General features: G+C 46.2%; 4 protein-coding genes across 7 annotated transcripts; 2 read left to right on the top strand and 2 right to left on the bottom strand.

Moving 5' to 3' along the window:
* Positions 1–117: 117 nt before the first annotated feature.
* LOC108037553 (oxysterol-binding protein-related protein 9) lies at positions 118–9378 on the bottom strand. Of its 2 annotated transcripts, XM_017114154.2 has the most exons (15): positions 8930–9378; positions 7318–7446; positions 6519–6764; positions 6368–6445; positions 4790–5036; positions 4546–4669; positions 3131–3538; positions 2922–3073; positions 2760–2861; positions 2527–2701; positions 2331–2466; positions 2189–2275; positions 1654–1775; positions 1459–1564; positions 118–1405 (listed from the first exon to the last, which is right to left on the bottom strand). In XM_017114154.2, exons 1-15 carry the CDS (start codon positions 9113–9115, stop codon positions 1319–1321), a joined length of 2385 nt encoding a protein of 794 aa, XP_016969643.1. In that variant the 5' UTR covers positions 9116–9378; the 3' UTR covers positions 118–1318. The 2 variants fall into 2 exon arrangements, with proteins under 2 accessions (XP_016969643.1, XP_016969644.1); XM_017114155.2 differs by lacking the exons at positions 4546–4669; positions 4790–5036; positions 6368–6445; ... (1 more) ...; positions 7318–7446; positions 8930–9378 and adding an exon at positions 3775–3824.
* On the top strand, positions 5055–6361 carry LOC108037554. The gene has a single exon (XM_017114156.2). It carries the CDS (start codon positions 5363–5365, stop codon positions 6350–6352), a length of 990 nt encoding a protein of 329 aa, XP_016969645.1. The 5' UTR covers positions 5055–5362; the 3' UTR covers positions 6353–6361.
* On the top strand, positions 7573–8836 carry LOC108037555 (elongation of very long chain fatty acids protein AAEL008004). Its single transcript, XM_017114157.1, has 5 exons — positions 7573–7704; positions 7761–7869; positions 8001–8094; positions 8150–8390; positions 8447–8836. Exons 1-5 carry the CDS (start codon positions 7689–7691, stop codon positions 8773–8775), a joined length of 789 nt encoding a protein of 262 aa, XP_016969646.1. The 5' UTR covers positions 7573–7688; the 3' UTR covers positions 8776–8836.
* Positions 9379–11236: 1858 nt separating the features above from the next.
* LOC108037557 (putative fatty acyl-CoA reductase CG5065) lies at positions 11237–16480 on the bottom strand. 3 transcript variants are annotated; one of them, XM_017114159.2, is made up of 6 exons: positions 16342–16480; positions 13564–13742; positions 13373–13466; positions 13120–13283; positions 11563–12606; positions 11237–11498 (listed from the first exon to the last, which is right to left on the bottom strand). In XM_017114159.2, exons 2-6 carry the CDS (start codon positions 13728–13730, stop codon positions 11414–11416), a joined length of 1554 nt encoding a protein of 517 aa, XP_016969648.1. In that variant the 5' UTR covers positions 13731–13742; positions 16342–16480; the 3' UTR covers positions 11237–11413. The 3 variants fall into 3 exon arrangements, with proteins under 3 accessions (XP_016969648.1, XP_016969649.1, XP_016969650.1); XM_017114160.2 differs by having other exon boundaries at positions 13564–13739; XM_017114161.1 differs by having other exon boundaries at positions 16366–16474.
* Positions 16481–19423: the final 2943 nt, after the last annotated feature.

Raw genomic sequence — 19423 nt, 5'->3', positions numbered from 1 at the left:
TTTATGAAAAAGAAATAGTGTTAAATCAAGCCAAATCGAATGTTAGTTAGTACATTTTTTTTAATACCATATTTGAAATATTTTAAATAAAAATTAAATAAGTAAAACCACAACGAGTGCTGTAAGAACAAATCGCTTTATTTGCAATAATCGTATCATATCCGTTACACTCAATCTGTTTGGGGTATTTGCTATATTTCTCGTTTGGTTAAAAAGGAAATCGAAAAAATATATACAAGTTCTGTGCACCCGGGCATGGATACGGATTCCAATTAAGGCCCTCGGGATTTCTATTCGTCTATTCTACGGGTTAACTATTCCGTTAAATATTACTTTAAATAAATATCGAAGCGTATTTACTTTATTCGTTTCATTTTGCGTTAACTTTGCGTGAGAGTATTCGGTAGCTTTGCTGTGGGTGTGGGTGGTGTTGTCTTTCTGGCTCGTAGGCTTTAAAGTAAAGTTAAAGTTTAGTTTTAAATGTCTCAAGGAGTGTGGGTTTCATTTGCGTTTTATTACAGTATAGTGTACAGGTGTTTGAGGAATTGTTAGCAGCGGACTGTTAGTAAAGCTTTATTCATTGTGACAAGTGGAATTCGAAACATAATACTAGAGGTAATTGTATAATCGTATTTGATTTTAAAACTATGCGATCGGAAAGTCATTGTGCACCGTGTTCTGTATGTCTGTTGGGGTCTTGGAATCAAGCGTAGAGGCAGTATCCTTCAGATACTAGCGTGTCGGTATTGTATTTCGTCTATAGCAGAGTCTTTTATTTCAAAAATAGAATTTCTATCCTTAAATCTCTATCATTTCGTAATCTACAACTTTTGATATATCCCATTATATATTGGTTTTCTTTCTTTGTTGCTAGTTAGTAAATGTTAGTAATGTAAAAGGTATTGAATAGGTGTTCTTGTGTTGCAGTTTACTGCGATTGCCTTTGAAACACACTAGTACTTAGTAGTAAATAATAATCGTTAATTGTGTGTAGAAACTGTGAGTGTTGTTTGCTTTGTCTGTCTAAGCTGATCCGTCGAGCTTGACTCGCTTTGCAACCTTATGAGCAGAGCTTTCCTTCTGTTTCGCCGCCTGGATATTCGTGTATATTATTTACAATTAATAAACAGACACTGGAGGCCTCGTCCTCCTCCTTTTACTTGTTGCTCTATCGTTTCCTGCATTCGTTACGTTGTATCGTCAGTGTTCAGAGGTTTGCGCACTTGTGGAATTAAACATATAGTTGAGGCTCGTTCTTGATATGATCCATATATATAGACGTTTTTGGTGTTCTTGCTCTCGATGTCAGTCGCTGGCATTATCTCTTGGCCTCCTTCTCCTGCAGATACATGCGCTGGCTCAGCGGCTTGGCGTATATCCAGTTGTCGCCCACAGGTTTAAAGTGCTGCCGAAAAATTAGATCAGTTGACTGAGTTACACTATATCCAAGTGGTTTACCTTGTGCTCCCAGGCCAGGTCGTAATCCTTGCGCACCTTTGCCTGTTCACGCTGCTGCTGCTCCACCACGTATTTGGCTGTGGTGGCGCGTTCGATGTCGTTGAACCTGCGGAAGAGCAACGAACAAAGGGATCAGATTACTCCGATTCGCATTCGGGGGTCAGAGATTAATTGGCAGATTGGTGAGCTGTTTACTTGAGTCCCGCTGTCACTTCCTTCCAAACGCGTCGCGATTCGTACTCATCCTGCTCAACGATTGGTCGAACTTGTTTCTTAAATATGGGTATGCGATTTACGTCGACGAATACTTCGGTTTTCTAGAAAATTCAAGAGATTCATTCAGGTTCACTAGGCGGTCAAACTGATTGGGTCTAATGCTGAACACACAACAATCATACATATAAGTACGGATAGCAACAATTTTAAATACAACTTTGGATATTCAGGCAGAGGAGTAGTTGGTGGGTTCGATTTTCTAGACAAACAAAGTAAACACACAGAGGAAATGCTCCCGAGCTATTTAAGAGAAAAGCAGAAGAATCGTGGAAAGAAAGTAGAGGTTGAGGTGGGGTGTGTAGGGTGGATGTGGCTGCCAACTCGTGGGGTTGTTTGTTGCAGCGTTTAGGCGCGGTATGCGGAGGGAAAAGTACACGAAAAGGTACAACATTTACGGTAACAATATATAATGGTTTACTATCTACATTAAGCTATCATAACTTGGGCGACTTACGTTTTTATCGTGCCACTTGGCCTCCATCAAACCACTCCACTCGCCGGCAATCGAGACAAAAGGCTTCTTTTCGCTTGGCGCGTAGACCTGCGGATGCTCAGAATTAATATAAAATAAAGGGTTACTTTAGGTGTTTTGTCACCTCGGCGGAGACTCTATTGCGCTTGCCGCCATAGAAGGGCTTCGTGAGGAACTCCACGTTGGCGTAGTAGCCCGACTGCGGGCACTTGATCTCCACCGAGCCGCCCAGCTCAATCCAAGGCACCGTTAAAATGGACCTACAATGGATGGGATTCTTCAGTTATGCAGAAACATAAGCCCATGCAGCCGCTCCTCACCTTCCGTAGCCGTTGGGGAAGGTCACTATGTACTCCTCGCTGCGATCCACCAGGGTGACTACCCCTTCGCCAATGTTGTGGACTCCAATCGAGAGCCCCAAGAACTTCGACTTGGTCCAGACATGGGCCGCAAATGTGATTTTCTTATTGTAATGCTCCGCATAGAAGGCAGAAACTGTAACAAATAAATGTTTCAATATCTTTCATCAAGGGGGCTTTTTTGTATTTATTACTTGGCGGATGGTGCGACACCTGTTCCGCTAAGAAGGTGAGCTGATCCCGCTTGCACCAAGGCACTGGGCCGTCGCGCACCTCCTGAGCATCCTGGGTCTCCCCTGGAATAAGCAACGATTCATGTAAGTGTGGTCAGAGATTAGGCTTACTGCACTGCATACCAGGAATGTCCCAATGGCACTGAAAGACTTCTCCCAAAATTGGATTGTAGGGCTTCTTGGCTACTGCACTTTTGCGTCCCGCATGGTAAGCACTCATGTACCAGCGACAGACCTGGACGATTCTATCGCGCGGATCATCCAAATCCGAGATTCTGTTATATAAGATGGTTAATAATTTGTATTCATTGGGATTGTTGCTAAAGACTTACTTTAAAAACAGGTCGGGATGGGCAAAGTAATCGGCGTACATCTCCAGCAGCGAGCGGCGCTCCAGGATGAACGTAGGCAGCACCACTTTTGTGAGGTCCATGCCGATCTTGACCTGCGACAGCAGGTGCGTAATCATCGAGCCGTGCGCCTCCATGCTGAGGTCCGTCTCTTCCTCCTCCTCGTACAGAGCGTCGTAGTCTATTCCATTGTCGTAGCTGGCACTTCGGGAACTTGCAGCGGTCCTGGATGTCTTAATGCTGGTGTCCGCATCGGCCACGCTCTCCTCGATCTCTGGCAGCGTTTGGGGGGCAACTGACTCGCCCAAAGGCATTGGCTCGGCGTTGGAGAAGCCATCCGGCCCCTTTTCGTGGGAGGGGGATGTGGTTTCCGAGAAGCCGCGGGTGGCGCTGGTGAAAGGGAAATGAGAGTGAAATCAGGACTTGTTGATTAGGATTCCTGGGGTGTCTGGGCATAACTAATGGGGCGACATTAATCCACAAGCGTGATGTCAGCGTGTGCGTGTGCGTCACTGGGGACCAGCAGCCTCCCGCATCCTCCTCCTCTTCAAGCTCTGTTGCTTGCTTCATTTACAATTTATGAGCGAAACACTTACGGCGACCTGGCGCACACTGTACAACCTCACCTCAGGCTCACGCGTCGGACCCACTTCTTGAACATGACGTGGGATGCTGATGCTGGCCGGATGCTTTACTGCACTCCCAGCAGCTGCATAATTTCGCTCGCGCACCGGAAGCTCTCGAATCGAAGCCTAGACAAAAGCCGCTGCCTTAGCTAGGCCATTAATGGAAAACAAGTAAACTGCTGAAAAAATCCACCCGGGAAGCGGATACGGAGGCGGGGGCCACCTACGTGCACCCAAAGGAGCGCTCTGACACTGCGAGCCGATGACGAACGAAACTACAACTGACAGACACACACAATGGCGACTGTAACTACGACTAGGACGAGCGACGTCGATGACGAAGCGAGGCGCCGACGACGAAGCCGTGTCAGCTGTGCCAGCAAAGCGCCGATGACTGCACGGTAAGGAGAATCAGAAGAAGGAGGAGGACCTCCTGTATTTATTATTTACACGCGACTTGGCCGAAATTACAGGCTGCCCCGAAACTGCGATTGCCACGAACTTCGGGCACTGCATTTTGCATGCGCTGCCCAGGCGCATGCGCCTGCCTCAAAGGAACAGAAGGAGGAGGAGGAGCAGGCCAGCAGCCGGGGGTTCCGGACTGGAGGGCAATGAATGCGTAATTTTAGCACGCAGCACACACAACACATTACACATTACCCAGCACGCTTGCCGGCTGCCGCATCGCATCTGATTGATGGCCAGTCGGCACACTTGGTCAAGTGGGCTGCCATGGCTGCTACTTGTAAGTCCTGCAAGTGGTCCACTCACCAGCCAATCGGGGAGCTGCCAAGGCTGGTGAAGGGATCGTCGTGGGCATCGTAGAAGTCATCCTCGCCCTCGCTGCTCGAGTAGGAGGTCTCCGGCACAACCAGACCCAGAGGAGCGGTGGTGGCTGCCAAGATGGATGCGAGATTAGCGGGGTGAATGGAAATAGACCTCTCGAATCGAATTCGATTAGCCGCTTGACCCTGGCTTGATTACCAGTTGCTTGGCCAAGAGCACTCACACTCACCGTTCTCAGTGGCCGAATCGTCCTCGTCGTCGCACAGGTCGCCCTTCCCGCCCCCTTGGCCCTCCAGGGGCACCTTCAGGCCACCTGCCTGGATGTTGTTGCTGCTGCCCGTGGTGGCAGCTCCACTGGCCGAGGAACTGGTCGAGGCAGTGGCCGGAGGGCCATTGTAGATTCCGTTGATGGGGTGGGCCATGTTTTTGGCAATCTGCAGGCTGACAATCGAGTGCTTAATGTGATCCAGCATGGCCTGAAACAAAAATGTGGAATTAGCCAAGCGGGAGTGAAAAATATCGATATGGCCTCGCCAAAGTTTAAGGGGAAGTGAGCAGCTGCCGTTGGTGACCAGCTGCCGGTCGAGTGGCATTCTCTCAGGCCTTTGCATCTGGTGGCCTGCTAACCCTGAACTTGCATTGGAAATCAATACCAGTGGGTGGCCCAGTGTGCCTGGCAATACGATTCGCCCGGCAAACTCCGTTGGGAGAACAAAAACACACATTCCAGCAATCCGAATATCCAAATTCCTAGCTTTGCCAGCGATTCGATTCGTTAAATAATTAAAGCCTCCAATCCGCAATGGATTTTCTCGATCCTGAGCTTCACAGCATCGACGACGTGTGTGCCCAGTTCGAAGCGTACAAAAAGCAACGCAAGGAAGAACAAGCGGAGCTGAAGAACAAGCTGAAGACCAAGTTCAACGTGGATGCCGATCTTAAGGAGCTCAACTCCAACATGGAAACCCTGCGGGTGGGGATGCAGAAGCTCGAGCAGCGGCAGCAGTGTCAGCTGCGTCAAAGGAAACTCCTCTCTCAGTCGAGTTTCGAGGCCATTGAGCCAGCTCCAGCGGGTGAAGTTGATTCCTCCGTAAAGGACGAAGACAATGAGCCGGAAAAACTTTTGATTAAATGCGGAGTGAGCAAGTGCCTCTTCGAGAATTGCCAAAAGCACGTGGACAGCCAGCTGCTTATGGTGCACTACCTCTGCGAACACGACGACAAGTATGCCTCCTTTCAGCGCTTTCAGCCACTGGTGGAGGGTGAGCGTGTTGTGCTCTCCTTCCAGCCGCAGAGCTGTGAGTTTCGGGTGAACCAGGTGTTGGGACTCCTGGCTTACGGTGGCCAGCTGGAGCAGAAGTTTCTGATGTCACGGAGACCACGGGATCCGGAGCAGCATTTGCAGCTGGAACCCCACATGCCGGTGGTGGTGCTCATCTGCCGTACAGCGACACACGCTGCTCTGAAGGATAAGCTTCCGACACGAAGTGTGCGGTTATCGGATACTCTAAGGGATCAGGTGTATGTGATTTGGCTGGTGACACCTGGCGACCGGCTGCAGCTAAACGCCACGTTGTGTCTGTGCGGGAGAGATGCTGCTGTGCGGGCAGCGTACGTGGTGGGTGTTCGAAAGGTGAATCATAGCCAAGACACGAGCCGCTTCATGGCTGTTGACGCCAACTACTGGCGACTGACGTACGCCGAAGTGGATCGACTCTCAAATAACTTCCGCGACGAACTGCACCTAGAGGTTTCGCTCACGGAGTCCCCAGCTCCACTGGGTGGAATGTAACCGCTTCCTACTCACACTTGCGTTGTCCTGCAGTGCCTTGCACTTGGACTGCTCCGCCGGATCGGTCAGCTCCGCGATGCGTTTGTCCAGCAACTGAGCAGAACAGAGAGAAAGCGAAAGTGACAGTAAATTGCATAATGCCTGCATTACGTGGCACAATACTAACGTTCGTCTGCTCAATCATCAGCTGGAGGTAGGCATCCGCCTCGGAAACGCGGCGCGCCACCAGCTCCAGGTGGTTGGGTCGTCTGCCGCCCACTCCGCCTACTCCGGTTCCGCCCCCTTCCCTCGTGTAGCCACCGGCGTTGTAGTAGGCGCTCTGGCTGTCCCACAGACGCGAACGGTTCGCGTGGCGTCGAATGGTGTCCTCCAGTCGGCGCACCCACTGCTCCCGCTCCTCGGTGTGCCGCGCCTGCAAACGTTTAGAAAGTTGGCAAGTTTAGTTGGCTCCTTTGCTGGTGTGTGGGTATTGGGAAAAGTTTTATCGTTACATCAAGGCAACAAAGTCAAACAAAAGGAAGAACGTGAGGGCCAGACAGAGGTTTCTAGGTCGCTGCCCGGATACCCTTTCTTCCCGCCTATTGTGCACATATCATAAAAAAAATCGAAGCTCTGCTTTTCTAGGGGTCAAGCTAGCATAGACTTTCTAGTACTTTACTGCGACACTGCGAATTGGATAGACGCACGTGGCTGCATTTGCTATCAAATCGTTGCTCAACGTATTGATAAAGAAGTGGGAAATCATGACTTCTAATTTGCAATTCAGCATTGTTTCGTTATTCAGTTCAAGCTATCAATACTAAAATCGAAATATTCAAAAGTTCTGTGCAATTCTCGTGAGGTATTAATAATTTGGATTAAACTCGGGAACCCTGCTATTTAATATTGGACTCAGAATATTAATGGTAGTCATAAGATATTATTTTGGGATGCATTTTTATTTTTATTTGGTGAGAACGACTTGCCTGAAAGTGGAAGGTCTTGTGGTCCACGGTGATTGTGAACGTGTTATCCTCCTGGTCGTCGATCCCGATCAGTGCTTCTTTCAAGCGCACGCATCCCCGCCTTACGCCCTTCATCATCTTCTCCTTCGACTGAAAAAGATATGCAGTTGGAATTAGCCGAGCTCATTAAACCACAATTCCGGCTGTCAAAGGGTTATTACGCCTGCTAAAAATTAACGAATTCTAATCAATGCTATTAAGTGAATAAAAGCAGTGGTCAGCGCATTGTGCGCGCTTAAATGTGCGCCAGCATTTCAAGACGATAGAGCAGCAGTCGGCAGACCCTCGCGAGCCCTAGGATCCAGGCCAGAGGAATAGCAACCCAAAAAAACATGGAGGCGTCAATGAGTAAGCTTCTACGGAGAACTGAACGAGATTGTCCCACGTGTCTAATCATATTGCAGGTCCTGATCTGCCGCCAGTGGTGAAGATTCCTACGTTGTACTCGGATCCGTGGTACATGATAACCTTGCTGGCCATCTATCTGTACTTCGTCATCAAAGCGGGTCCGCAGTAAGTCCACATGCTAATATCAAATTCGCTCGTTTTGCATGCGGGTCTCTGGACTCGGCATTAGCAATTCAACGGGTCCGCTGGTTTAGTTGTGTAAGAGAGAAGACCTTTAAACTCTCGCGCCCTTACAGTTTCATGGAATGGCGAAAGCCCTACGGGCTCAAGCGAGTGATCTTGGCGCATAATCTGATCCAGGTGGTGTGTTGCTTGTACGTCATCAAGGAGGTGGGTAACTTTGGCTTGCAGTGGCAACGGCGCGATATAAGCTCTAGTTCCGTAGGTCCTCCATATCACGGACAACACCATCTATTTCTTCTGGATGTGCCGGAATATCAGTCCCGAGCACGTGCAACGCTACTACAGCCTGGCCTACTTCCTCTTTTGGCTAAAGCTGTCAGAGCTGCTGGAGACTGTGATCTTCGTGCTGCGCAAGAAACAGAACCAGGTGTCGAAGCTGCACATCTTCCACCACATATCCACGCTGACGCTGGTGTACATGCTGATCAACTTCAACGAGAATGGTGAGCTACCCTGTTTCTTTGTCCTATTTCGGCCTCAACTGTCCACTTGTCCACAGGCGACTCTGCTTACTTCTGCGTGTTCCTTAACTCGATCGTCCACGTCATTATGTACTCATATTACTTCGTGGCGGCCGTGGCCGACAAGAGCGTGCTGGTGGCCCTGACGCCCGTTAAGAAGAGCATCACGGTCATCCAGATGACGCAGTTCAGCCTCATCCTGGCGCAGGTTCTATGCCAGGCGGTATTGTGCGGCTTACCGCTCATCGTACTCGTGTACTTTACTACAGTCATCGCGGGCATGTTCTACGGCTTCTACAACTTCTACAACAGTGCCTACCAGGTCGCAAAGCGCCGCAAGAGCCTGTCAGCAGAATCGGGGAAGTAAGCCCATGTCCACAAATCACGCAATAAAAGAGCACCAACAAGTGTGCGTGTATCCGAATGTATCTACCGCAGATAAGATAAGGCCACGGGCCCTGGGAAATCGGTTCTGGGTGCGATATGGGGGGTTAGTCAGGGAGTCAACTGCAGCTACTCACCGTGTAGTAGGACAGCAGTCCGGCGTTCTCGTCCAGAACGAAAAAGCGATACTGCCAGCCCTTCATCACGTTGGTCCACTTGCTCAGTGTGCCCTCCAGTGTGCCACCATTTCCACTAGGTCCACTTGTTCCACCAGCCCCGCTGCCGGCTCCCAGGCTGGGAGCACTCCCAGTGGTGCTGGCCATGTCGTCCAGGTCCCGTGACTCGGCCACCGCCTCCTCCTCCTCTTCTGGTCCGTCGTCGTCCTCCTTCTTGTCCTCGTCGCCGGGAGCGTTGGCTTGCGCCTGCTATTTTCCCCGAGCTCTTTTCTGGCCAGGAGCGGATGATGACGCAATGCTGCTCCGCGACTCGCACCCGCAATCTGTCACAGCCTCAGCTCCGCTTGGAATTTGCAAAACAAAGCAAAGCCCTTCCGAATTAGAGCTGTCAAAACATCGCTGGCACTATCGGCAGTATCGATGGTTGCGCTACGGCGGGCACTATCGATTGTTGGTGAGCTATCACAATAATACAAAATAATATAGTTTTGTGTAATACTTATTACCCTAATTAAATTAGTTATCACTTTTGTTGTGTATGAAAACTAGTGGCTATTGGGATTGTTGTAATGTTTTTACTAAACTGATGTATGCCAATAATGTGAAAGAAATACTTAAAATTCTCATGATCTTTTTGCTGGAATTCCCCTTTTCTGTATACGATAGTATCGAAGTTTAATTTGATAAGCTATCGATTTTTTGACAGTTCTATTTTAAAATGCAGCTGTAGTGTGAACACGCAGTGGAGCGCCAAAATTTACAAAGTTTCAATCGTTAATAAATATATTTGCATAATAGTTTTATATTATATTATTTCATTTATTTCACTTATTTCATTTCTCAGCAAACGCCGTCATCATTTTAAAATAGAGAAGGCATATTAGGAAGGAGTATCGGCTGATGCGGTTCCATTTTGGTTTCCAAGGGAGCAATTGGCGACTGCGACTTCAAATGCAGATTCGAGGAGTCCCTAATGAGAATTGGATTATATTGAATGGGTTTCGAAAGCTCCGGGCCGCTGGGTTCCAGCTTTTGCGTTTCCAAAGTGACCATGGAATAATCCAATTGATCCACGATTGATGCCTGCTCCCGTTTTATTTGCATTTCCAAGGAAGCGAAAGGCGAATCCGAATCCCGCTCCAAGGATTCCCAAAGAACGAATGGCTTTCCATGAGGAGATAGATATTCCGGCCTTTGCAGAGGAGAATCAGGCGACAAAGGAGGCCGTAAAAGACGCTTCGAGCGCCTGGGTGAAGCCAAAGTCTTTTGGGGTGTCCTTTCCTTGCGACGCCATCGCTTCAACCTAGCATTATTGTCCTTTTTCGTTTCACATCGGACTATATGAGTGTAGATGGCCACGTCCTTATCCGAATACGGAACTACCTTTTTTTCGTTCACCGCCCTTTCAATCTGATCGTTGATGAAGCTCTCGGATCGGTTGACCAGGCACTTCTTTTTATCCAAGTACTTTTTTGCATCCCAAACACAATTTTGGGCTGTCATATCTACCTTGACTTTGGTCCTCTGGCATAGCATCCTAACTTCTTTCGCGCTGTAGATCCGGCTCAGATCCTTAGGTGTGACTTTCTAGGATTAGAAGGATAACATTTGTTAAGATCGGTTTTTAATTGTTGTTTGATCCGAACATTATCTACACTTGATCTTCAAAGGGGTTTAAAATACGAAAACTTGGAACTTTGTACATTTACATAGTTCTTGGAAGATGATTTTCATAACTGAATTTGAGCTTACTTACAATTTTCTCATACATATTTAGGGCCCTCTTAAAATGTTTCTGGCCAGAAAAACATTGTTTAACCATCCGCTCCTCGGACTTTAAGTAACTTACAAAGCCAGCTGTCAATATTCTCGCCATCCTGAGGAAACCAAATACAGTTATCAGTGCACCGGCTTCTAAAGCATGCGTTCTTATGAGCCCTATAATGTGACCGCAGATCGACATGGATAAAATAAACTATTTTGTTTACAAAATATACCATTAATACTTATATTTATGCTTATATTTCCGCTTTTTGAATTTCAGATTTGATTATAACGGTTAAGCATATTTATGCAGTAGAATTTTGTCATCACAAACTGTAGAAGGATTTGATAATCAAATCCTTTTTATATTTTTGCTCTTCATAATGTTTAACTCAAAAAGTTAAAGCGCTAAAAAAAGGCGAGATTAGATAATATGTATAAGGGCCAAATGAGTGTATTGATATTAATATAATATCCCCCTAGACCCATTCAAATTCGGTTCCGTACATAAACCAATGTTTTATTCGCTGTCTTTCAAAACAAGTGAATTAAGTTTCTAATCAACAGCACCGCCTAAAACTAGAAGACTTAGTTCCTAAAGAAAACATAACAACTACGGCTTGGGGCAGGGCTCATCTTTTGGTCTCCAGCACTTAACTAAGCGTCGCATCCGGACGGAGTCTAGCCGGCGAAGAAGCACCTGTAGAGCATGTAGAGGATGCCGAATATCCAGATGCCCTTGTAGACCTTGTCCACCACCCACATCCTGGTGAAGAGAGATCGTGATCAGTGGGGGACATAAATGAAAATGGTATTTCCGCAGTACTTACACCTTCATGTGTCTCCTGGCCGCCGGAATGGACTCGTCAGACTCCTTGAGGATCAGGCGACGGGCGCAGAGTACGCAGTTGGTGAAGTAGTCGATCAGGTCCAGTTCGATCTTCTCGATCACATAGGTACGCCGCTCCTTGTTGTTCATCAGCTTGCGCAGCTTCACCGCCTCCGAGTTGTCAAAGTTCCAAACGTTATTGGCATAGTACTCGAACACCTCGAATCCCTTGAAGATGCGGTTCTGGACGCGGCACAGTACCGGCGGATATCGGAGTAGCCAGAGCAGGGCGTCCACGAAGAGGGCCGGCATCCACTGGAATAGCACCATGCAGACGTAGTGCACCCAGTAGTTGGACTTCATGGAGCCACCCGGATACCAGGCCACGCCGTTCAGCGGCACCTTGTTCTCGATCACCCAGCGACCCAGCTCGATGATCTCCGCCCAGGACACCTTGATGTCGTTGGAGGAGGTCATGTGCGCCACCCGATTGGTGGTGTCCGTGCCCGCGGTGATGTTCCTCCAGCTGGCCACTAAAATGCCATTAACAGCCACGTCCACGGGCAGGAAATCGCCGTATCCCGAGGAATTGCAGTACATTGTGCGAATGACACCCTTTCCCGCTCCGATAAGCAGACCAGTGGGTCCATTGATGTTGTCCGTCCAGCCGGGAATGGGCTCCTTCCAGATGGGGATCACGATCGAGGGCCGCAGGATCACGGCGGGCAGCTGGTCAAACTTCTCCACCACCAGCGCCTCGGCCAGCGACTTGGTGTAGGCGTAGGTGTTTGGGATGTCACCCAGCACCTTGCGCTCGATGGTGGCCACCTCCTCGTCCGTCAGCCACTCGCAGGCCTGCATCACCTTGTGAGGATCTGCCGGTGGGTCGTAGGGCTTCTCGTACAGCGTCTTCACGTGCAGATGGCAGTAGGCGGTCGAGCAGTAGGCGAAGAAGTCCAGGTGCTTCAGAGTCTGGGCCAGTTCCAACATGTACTTGGTGCCTCGGGTGTTCATGAACACGGCATTGCGAAGAGGTTCATCAAAGCTGAAGAAGGAATGGGTTGTTTCCGGTCAGAAAGGAGTTGGGGTAATGGAATGAAGGAATGGAAGGTTACACTTCACAGCTAACTATTGACAAATAGTGGTGCAATAACAAATTAACTATTAATAAATAAAGTACGTATATTATTAATTACAAATAATGATTGATGAATAATTTATAAATCAAGTTATCGAAAAGATTGTTGCCAGTAGATCTTTATCGTAAGTTAGCAGCTAGTAAGGGAACAGATTATTTCCGGAATTTGGGGGAAGGTTTGGGAAATCAAATTCCGAAAGAATTTCTTTAAAGTAAAAACTGGTAGGCAGAGATTTATTATCTTTTTGAGAAAAAGAGTGATTTATTGTACCCTTTGAGGACAAGAGTAAAAATAGTTCATTTGACGGGCATAATAAATGGAAATCACAGTCCTACATATAATAGAAGTCCATGTACTAATTAAGATATATGTATCCTAACCAAAAACCCAATTTAATGCCACGGTAAAATGTCACTCACCGCACTGTGGCTGCACAATGGTAAACAATGGACACCTCCTGGCGCAGTATTTCCAGGTCCTGTTCGGAGATTCCCAGGCCGGGCAAAAGGACGTCCCCGGCGATGGCCACCACCTGTTGCAGGATGTGCTCCTCGCCGCGGAGCTGCTTCACCTGGTCAAACAGCTGTATAAACGCCACACACACGTTAGTTGATTAATTTCGTAAGCCAGGCAATGAATTCTCATAGTTTTCATAATTCCCACCCTGCTTACCACATTCTGGAATATATCCTTGATGCGCTCCTGTGGATCCTTGCCCTTCTTGGGGCGGATGAGCAGATAAATGCGCTTGAGGCCACCACACGACCTGCAGGAATTAATAATATTGCATAAGCCATGGCGGAAATTGGGATTAATGGGGCCACGTACGGACCAGCTGCCCCGCCCACTTGCCGCCCACTTACCGCAGCAGCTTCTCGACCAGGACCTTGCCCAGGAACCCAGTGCCTCCGGTGATGAACAGACTGCGTCCCTTGAAGCACTCCGCAATGCGGTCCACCTCGTTGTCGTCCACCTCGCCTATGGTGGCCAAATCATCCTTCTCATACACGAACTTCGGTTTGGCGGTCATCTCGGATGGCTTCTGTGCACATGATTATAGGCTTATTTAATGACTTGTTTGGGGAAAGTATTTTATTACCAATTATGAATCGCTAAAAATAAGGTCTTTAAAAGATCCTCAATAATCTCTAGACATTTAAGGTTCGACTATCTCAGGAAAAGTCTGTTTGTCTTCAGGTTTTTAATAACTAAGTAGGTTTTCCTGTAATAATACATACATGACTTTTTATTGGATGTGACTTTTATGAACTCTAAAGCTTAATTATCATACTACCACTTTTATAGCCATTCTGAGAATTTTTTCTAGATGTATTTAATACATGTCATAAAAAAAAGTAAGTTATTATTTATAATAATGGCAATTAATTCGATTTCAGAAGAAGCAGAACTATATTCTACAAGTGACAAAAAACAAAATCATGTCTTACAGTAAAGTCTATTAAATTTATGCGTGCCGAGGTTAACTTCCTTCACCGTTAATATTCGAAATTTGCATATTTCGGAACCAATTTGCTATTTGATAACTATTATTTTCAATCAGTGAAATATGATCTTTAAAAACGTGGACGTTGAAAAAGTTGACATTGTTGGGTTTTTCTTGAGACACTTATGGTGCTGTAAGCACGTAATAGCCGTTGCCGCCAAGTGCACTTTTAATTTCATTTGATCTTGGTCGTAAAGTGACCGGAGCCGCATGTGGTTATGAGGCAACCAACCAGTTGGCCTGCGGAGCGACAATTGCAGATTAGGCCATGTTTGGCTGGCTGGCCACATAACTGGCTGGCTGGCTAACTGGCTGGCTGGCTGCTTTTCTGAGTGTCAACGTCAACGCGGTGACCATCGAGTGGGCAAGCGGAGCGACACCGATTCGGCGTTGCGGCACCAATTAAAAGATTGCCACATTCGCATCTCTGTCCATGTCCATGTAGCATGCCCCACGAGTCGCACCATGAGCTTGCCGTGGGCGGTGGAGCATGGAGCATGGGGCATGGAGCATGGAGCTTAGAGCCCAGAGCACCTTGTGTCCTTCATCCGCCGACTGACGTAAACTTGATCGAAAGCCGTTGGTCCGGTGACACGATGACCCGCATTCGGCACATAAGCGGTTATTAGACGACGCGGACTTGGACCCCGGCTAACAAGGCGGACTGCCTGCTCTACCTGTAATCTTCTGGTTGGCGGAGCAGAGCCGCAATGAGTTGGGGTTGGGGTGACAAGTGAAACTGAAGCCATAACGAGAAGGGAACTGCCCAGCGGCAAGCCGATGTTTGTATGCCTTCTCATTTGTATTAAAAACATTAATGAGTGAATTTCCACGGAGGGGAGGAAAATAGAGGGTTCAAATACCACCCTCGGGTAAAAAATGTTATTAGAAAGGAAAGGTTTAAACAATTTTTTTTAAAACCCCCTGCTGATATAAAAATCCTGGTACCCCAACTAATTTGGCTAGATCCACAGCTATATATATATTTTATCTGCGAAAAGTTGGCAACATTTAATTTGTATAGCTAATGGCAGTTTTAAGAAATATAATGCCTATTAAGTTCATACTCAATAAATCTGATTTTTAACTAATTTTACAGAACTAAATAAAATATTGCACCATAAAAGTTTGCCTCAATTACATTACAATTATTTAATTAAAATTCAAATACCCCCTGTAAGAGTATAAAAAGCGAACAACAAAGCGTTGCGATAACTATAGCTCTCTTTTTATGGCGATTCTGAATGCCTTGGTCCGAAATTAAAAGCTAAAAGCTGTTAACGACTTTAGCATTGGCCCAAGAATGGTAGGCCTGCGGCCAAGATCGCAGCCATCAGGCGTAGTTCATTGCTGATACCAAAGACTGCGGCAGCGAACGTGATTTTCGAAAGTGAAAAAGGGCAGAGGTGGGTTTTAATCGGGCCAAGAGATTGCCACACACACACACACACGGCCACAGCCTGCTAACCCGCTAATCTCGGCCAGAAACTGCTGTGCAACACTTGCCACTTGCGGTAATTATTGCAATTTGAGATCTGCTACTGCTCCGAGGGGCAATCGAGTTAGCATCTAAAACGATCAAAAGGCAAAAGCCATTAAACGATTCCCGGATAGCCAAAACATTCCGCCAGTCATGGGAACTACAGACTACAATTTATGGCAATTGATATGGTGATTGCATGCTAGACGACAGCAGCACTTGCTGGAGAAGAATGCCCCAGCCAACTGGACAGCCTGGGATTCCCAGTTTCCCAATTTGGAAAATAACCGAAAAGTGGCTCCTGCTCCTTGGTTTGTTTGCATGCGAGGCTTTTCTTCTGGGGACAACCAGTTTGGAGCAGCCAGAGATGTCAACAATGCGATAATAAAATCAAGGAGTGGATGCAGCAGGCTAAAGTCACGACATTTTCAGTATACAGTATATACAGCGGTTGGGAAACATATTCAACTATGCGGCTAGACAACCAAGGACTTATCACGTTTATGGCTTAAGTCTTTTATTATAAAATCCATTAAAATATGCAGAGTGCCTTGGACTTGGTTAATGAATTGAATTCGCATGCTAATTGCATTGTCGTCACTGAACTGTCTTCGATTTTAACTACTGTTTAAATTAAACGCATCAGTTTGATCGCACCTTCACTTGGCAACGATGGCAGACCCTTTTAACCAGATACGTAGATACTTTGCGGTTTCAGATTCAGATTCGGATCCGGACTCGATTCAGATACTGTTGACCCGCGCTCACCGAATGCTAAACACAAACTGATCACGAAAAGAGTCTCGCACTCCCAGCCAACCTAATAGAAAATAAAACGAAAACAACTTTGGGCCAAACTATGTATCGCATCGGCTAGTTTGGCTTTGGCTTTGGCGCACACTCAGCTGCACATACTCCTATCCGAGATCTGGTAGCTAGTTTCCGAGCTGCCACACAGAAAAAAAGCAGCTCCGTGTCAGGTCAAACAGATATTTACATTTCACGTAAGAGTTTCACATGTGGATATTGCACATATATACATTGCTCATAAAAGTCATATGTGAATGTGATGAACCTTACATTTACTTATGTTTGCATCATTTTATGGCATTAAAACACTTCGGAGTTTAAATTTAAATTCCTCGGAAAAATAGATAGAATATTTTTTGAATGATTTTATTGGGAAATGGTTTTGGTATTGAAAACTCGGTTTAGGGTATCAACATTTTTTAAGTTTTTATTAAATGTAGATATGTGAATAATACAAAATAAAGAATAAATTCATTTGCGTATCCATCATTTTTTGACGTCGTTTCTAAAGACGTCGTACCAAAATGATTTAAAAAAGAATAAGAAAATGGTCCCTAGGAGTGGGAAAACTTTTAATTTTTCAAATGAGTTGGTTATAATGGCTTTCGCACTAAAAATTAGCTGGACTAACTTAAAGAGTGTAAAAAACTGTTTAAAATTCATATATTTTGTATATTTCTATTAAGCTAAATAAAACTTTGTTATTTTTATAATAGATGGAAATGGTTTTTAAAGAAATTGATAATAACATTTTATAAATAAATAAGTTCATTCTTGAACCTAATTATCATATCATATTCAGATTTCTTTCTGTGCACATAGACGCTTCGAATCTGAGAGAGAGACTCGAGCAGTGACACACAAACGCAGGCAAGGGGGGTTTCCCCTGGCCCCCTCTTAACCCCTCTCAACCCTGCTTAACCCCTCTTTACCCCTCCTCACCCCTCTTAACCCATTCGGTACCCCTTAACCCCCTGTAGAGCCATTGGTCAGGGGTTAAACTACTGTGCGCCGCTTTCTCACTTCGCTGCGCTCTAAGTAAACGATCGTCGCCCGGTGCTCGCCCGTTTCGCCTGCTCACCACTCAATTCCGGAGCCAGTGCATCCGCCAGCACGCAGAGCATGATGCAATTGCTTTTTGGCCAAGCCAAACAATTCAATTTTCGGCCCGGCACCGACTGCGTTGCGCATACGCACTGTGGTCTACAGGGAAATCATCTTGCCCCCAACCATTAATGCTAACGAACCGCATCGATGGGTGGATCGGCGAAAAGCGGATGCCTGAGTTCACTTTATGGCACACATAAATCGCCATTGCACTGGCCATTAATTAGATGAACCTGGTTAGTTACAGTTGTTGGCCAAAGCACTCAAAATCGAAAAGGAAAAAGATACTGAAACAGAAAAAGAAACAGAAACATTAAAACAAAAAGAAACATAAACACAAACAAAAACAGAAAGAGTAGCAGCCGCAAATTGACAATGGCATTGACATCGAAAAAGCGGCGCGGCATCTATTTTATGAATTGATTTTCAGCCAGGGCTGCAGCTAATCGGGCTAATCAAAATGGCCAAGATGAGAGTGAAGAGTGGCAACGAACGACCTGACCTCTGCTCACCTCGCAGTTTGGCCAAAAATATTCAAAACACCACGTGATCAAATTAAATATTTAAATGCTTTTCCCTTTCAACTGAATTGGTTTTATAAGGACTGATAGAAAAAAGCCGTAAAAACCTTAAATGTTTACAAGCTGTAACCAATTTAAATATAATTTTAAAATAGTTATTTTAAGTTGTATTAAAAACAAAGAAAAAAAAGGCTTTTTAATTAGATATACCTATTATTCCATAACTCTTTAATTGAATACTGTTAAAAGTGTAAATTTCAATTATTACACACACTTATTTATAGCTTCAACAGGAAATCCTTATACCAACATGATGTAAAGTCGTAAAACCATAACATAGTAAATCAATAAACAAACACAATAAACATCTTAATTTCTGTTTTATTTAAATTTAAACATAAAAATACTTCTTTGAGAGGAATAGAAATGGAACTCAAATGCAAATGGGCAGAAAACAATGGTTTCAGGAGTGACTAGACAGATTCAAAGACCATGTTGTCAAGATGGCTTGAACTTGGTATAGCTGGTCTATTTTAAACTGGGGGACTGGCACACGACTTGGCCTGGTCAACAAACCCAAGCTCTGAACTTGAGCTAGTCTTGTTTTATCTCTTTCCCAGCTATTTTGGTTTCGTTTTCGTTTTTCGCGGCTTTTTATGCAAATGGGCAATCTGCAGACGTGGTTATCGCGCGTGTTTTTGGTATTGATTTTGAGCGATCGTAAAGAGCGCAGGGGACACAATAAACCTGGCCAACAAACCCGACACATTTCTGCCCAGTCATGCGTGGTGGCCAAAAGTCAGTCGATGAAACGCCAGTGCGTCTTAGGCGAGTCTCTCTTCAAAAACTTTGGCCTTTTGCCGGGCCGTAATTACAGACTTCCGCCTTTTTGAACAGTTTCACAGCTCCACCCAAAAGAGTCGAGTCTTAGAAAAGCTGGTGGAGATGGGGATGGGGGCTGCTTGAGGATGTGGATGTGGATGATGAGATGCCTGAGGCGCCACAGTGTATCCCGTTACAGGTTACAGGGCCATAAAGCGCCATAAACGCCGCGACGGCAAGGGCAAATTATAACGCATACGGACACGTAGTCGATCCACTTGCCGTCGGCTAATTGGACGTGCCTGGGCCAGGATTCCCCTGCTCCTTCTGCTGCTCCTCCTGCTCCTCCTCCTCCTCCTCCATCTCCTCCTTTTCCAGCCGACTTAAAAGTGGGCGTAACATAACAATTGTGGGCGATTTGCATACAATTTGGTACTCGAGTGGCCAGCAAACTGGCGACGAAATGTTGCTACGTCATT

The sequence above is a fragment of the Drosophila rhopaloa genome, unplaced genomic scaffold, assembly GCF_018152115.1.
Source record: "Drosophila rhopaloa isolate 14029-0021.01 unplaced genomic scaffold, ASM1815211v1 contig_115, whole genome shotgun sequence".
In the NCBI taxonomy this organism is placed as follows: domain Eukaryota; kingdom Metazoa; phylum Arthropoda; class Insecta; order Diptera; family Drosophilidae; genus Drosophila; species Drosophila rhopaloa.
Note: the sequence above shows the minus strand (reverse complement) of the source record. Positions and strands in the feature narration are given on the sequence as shown.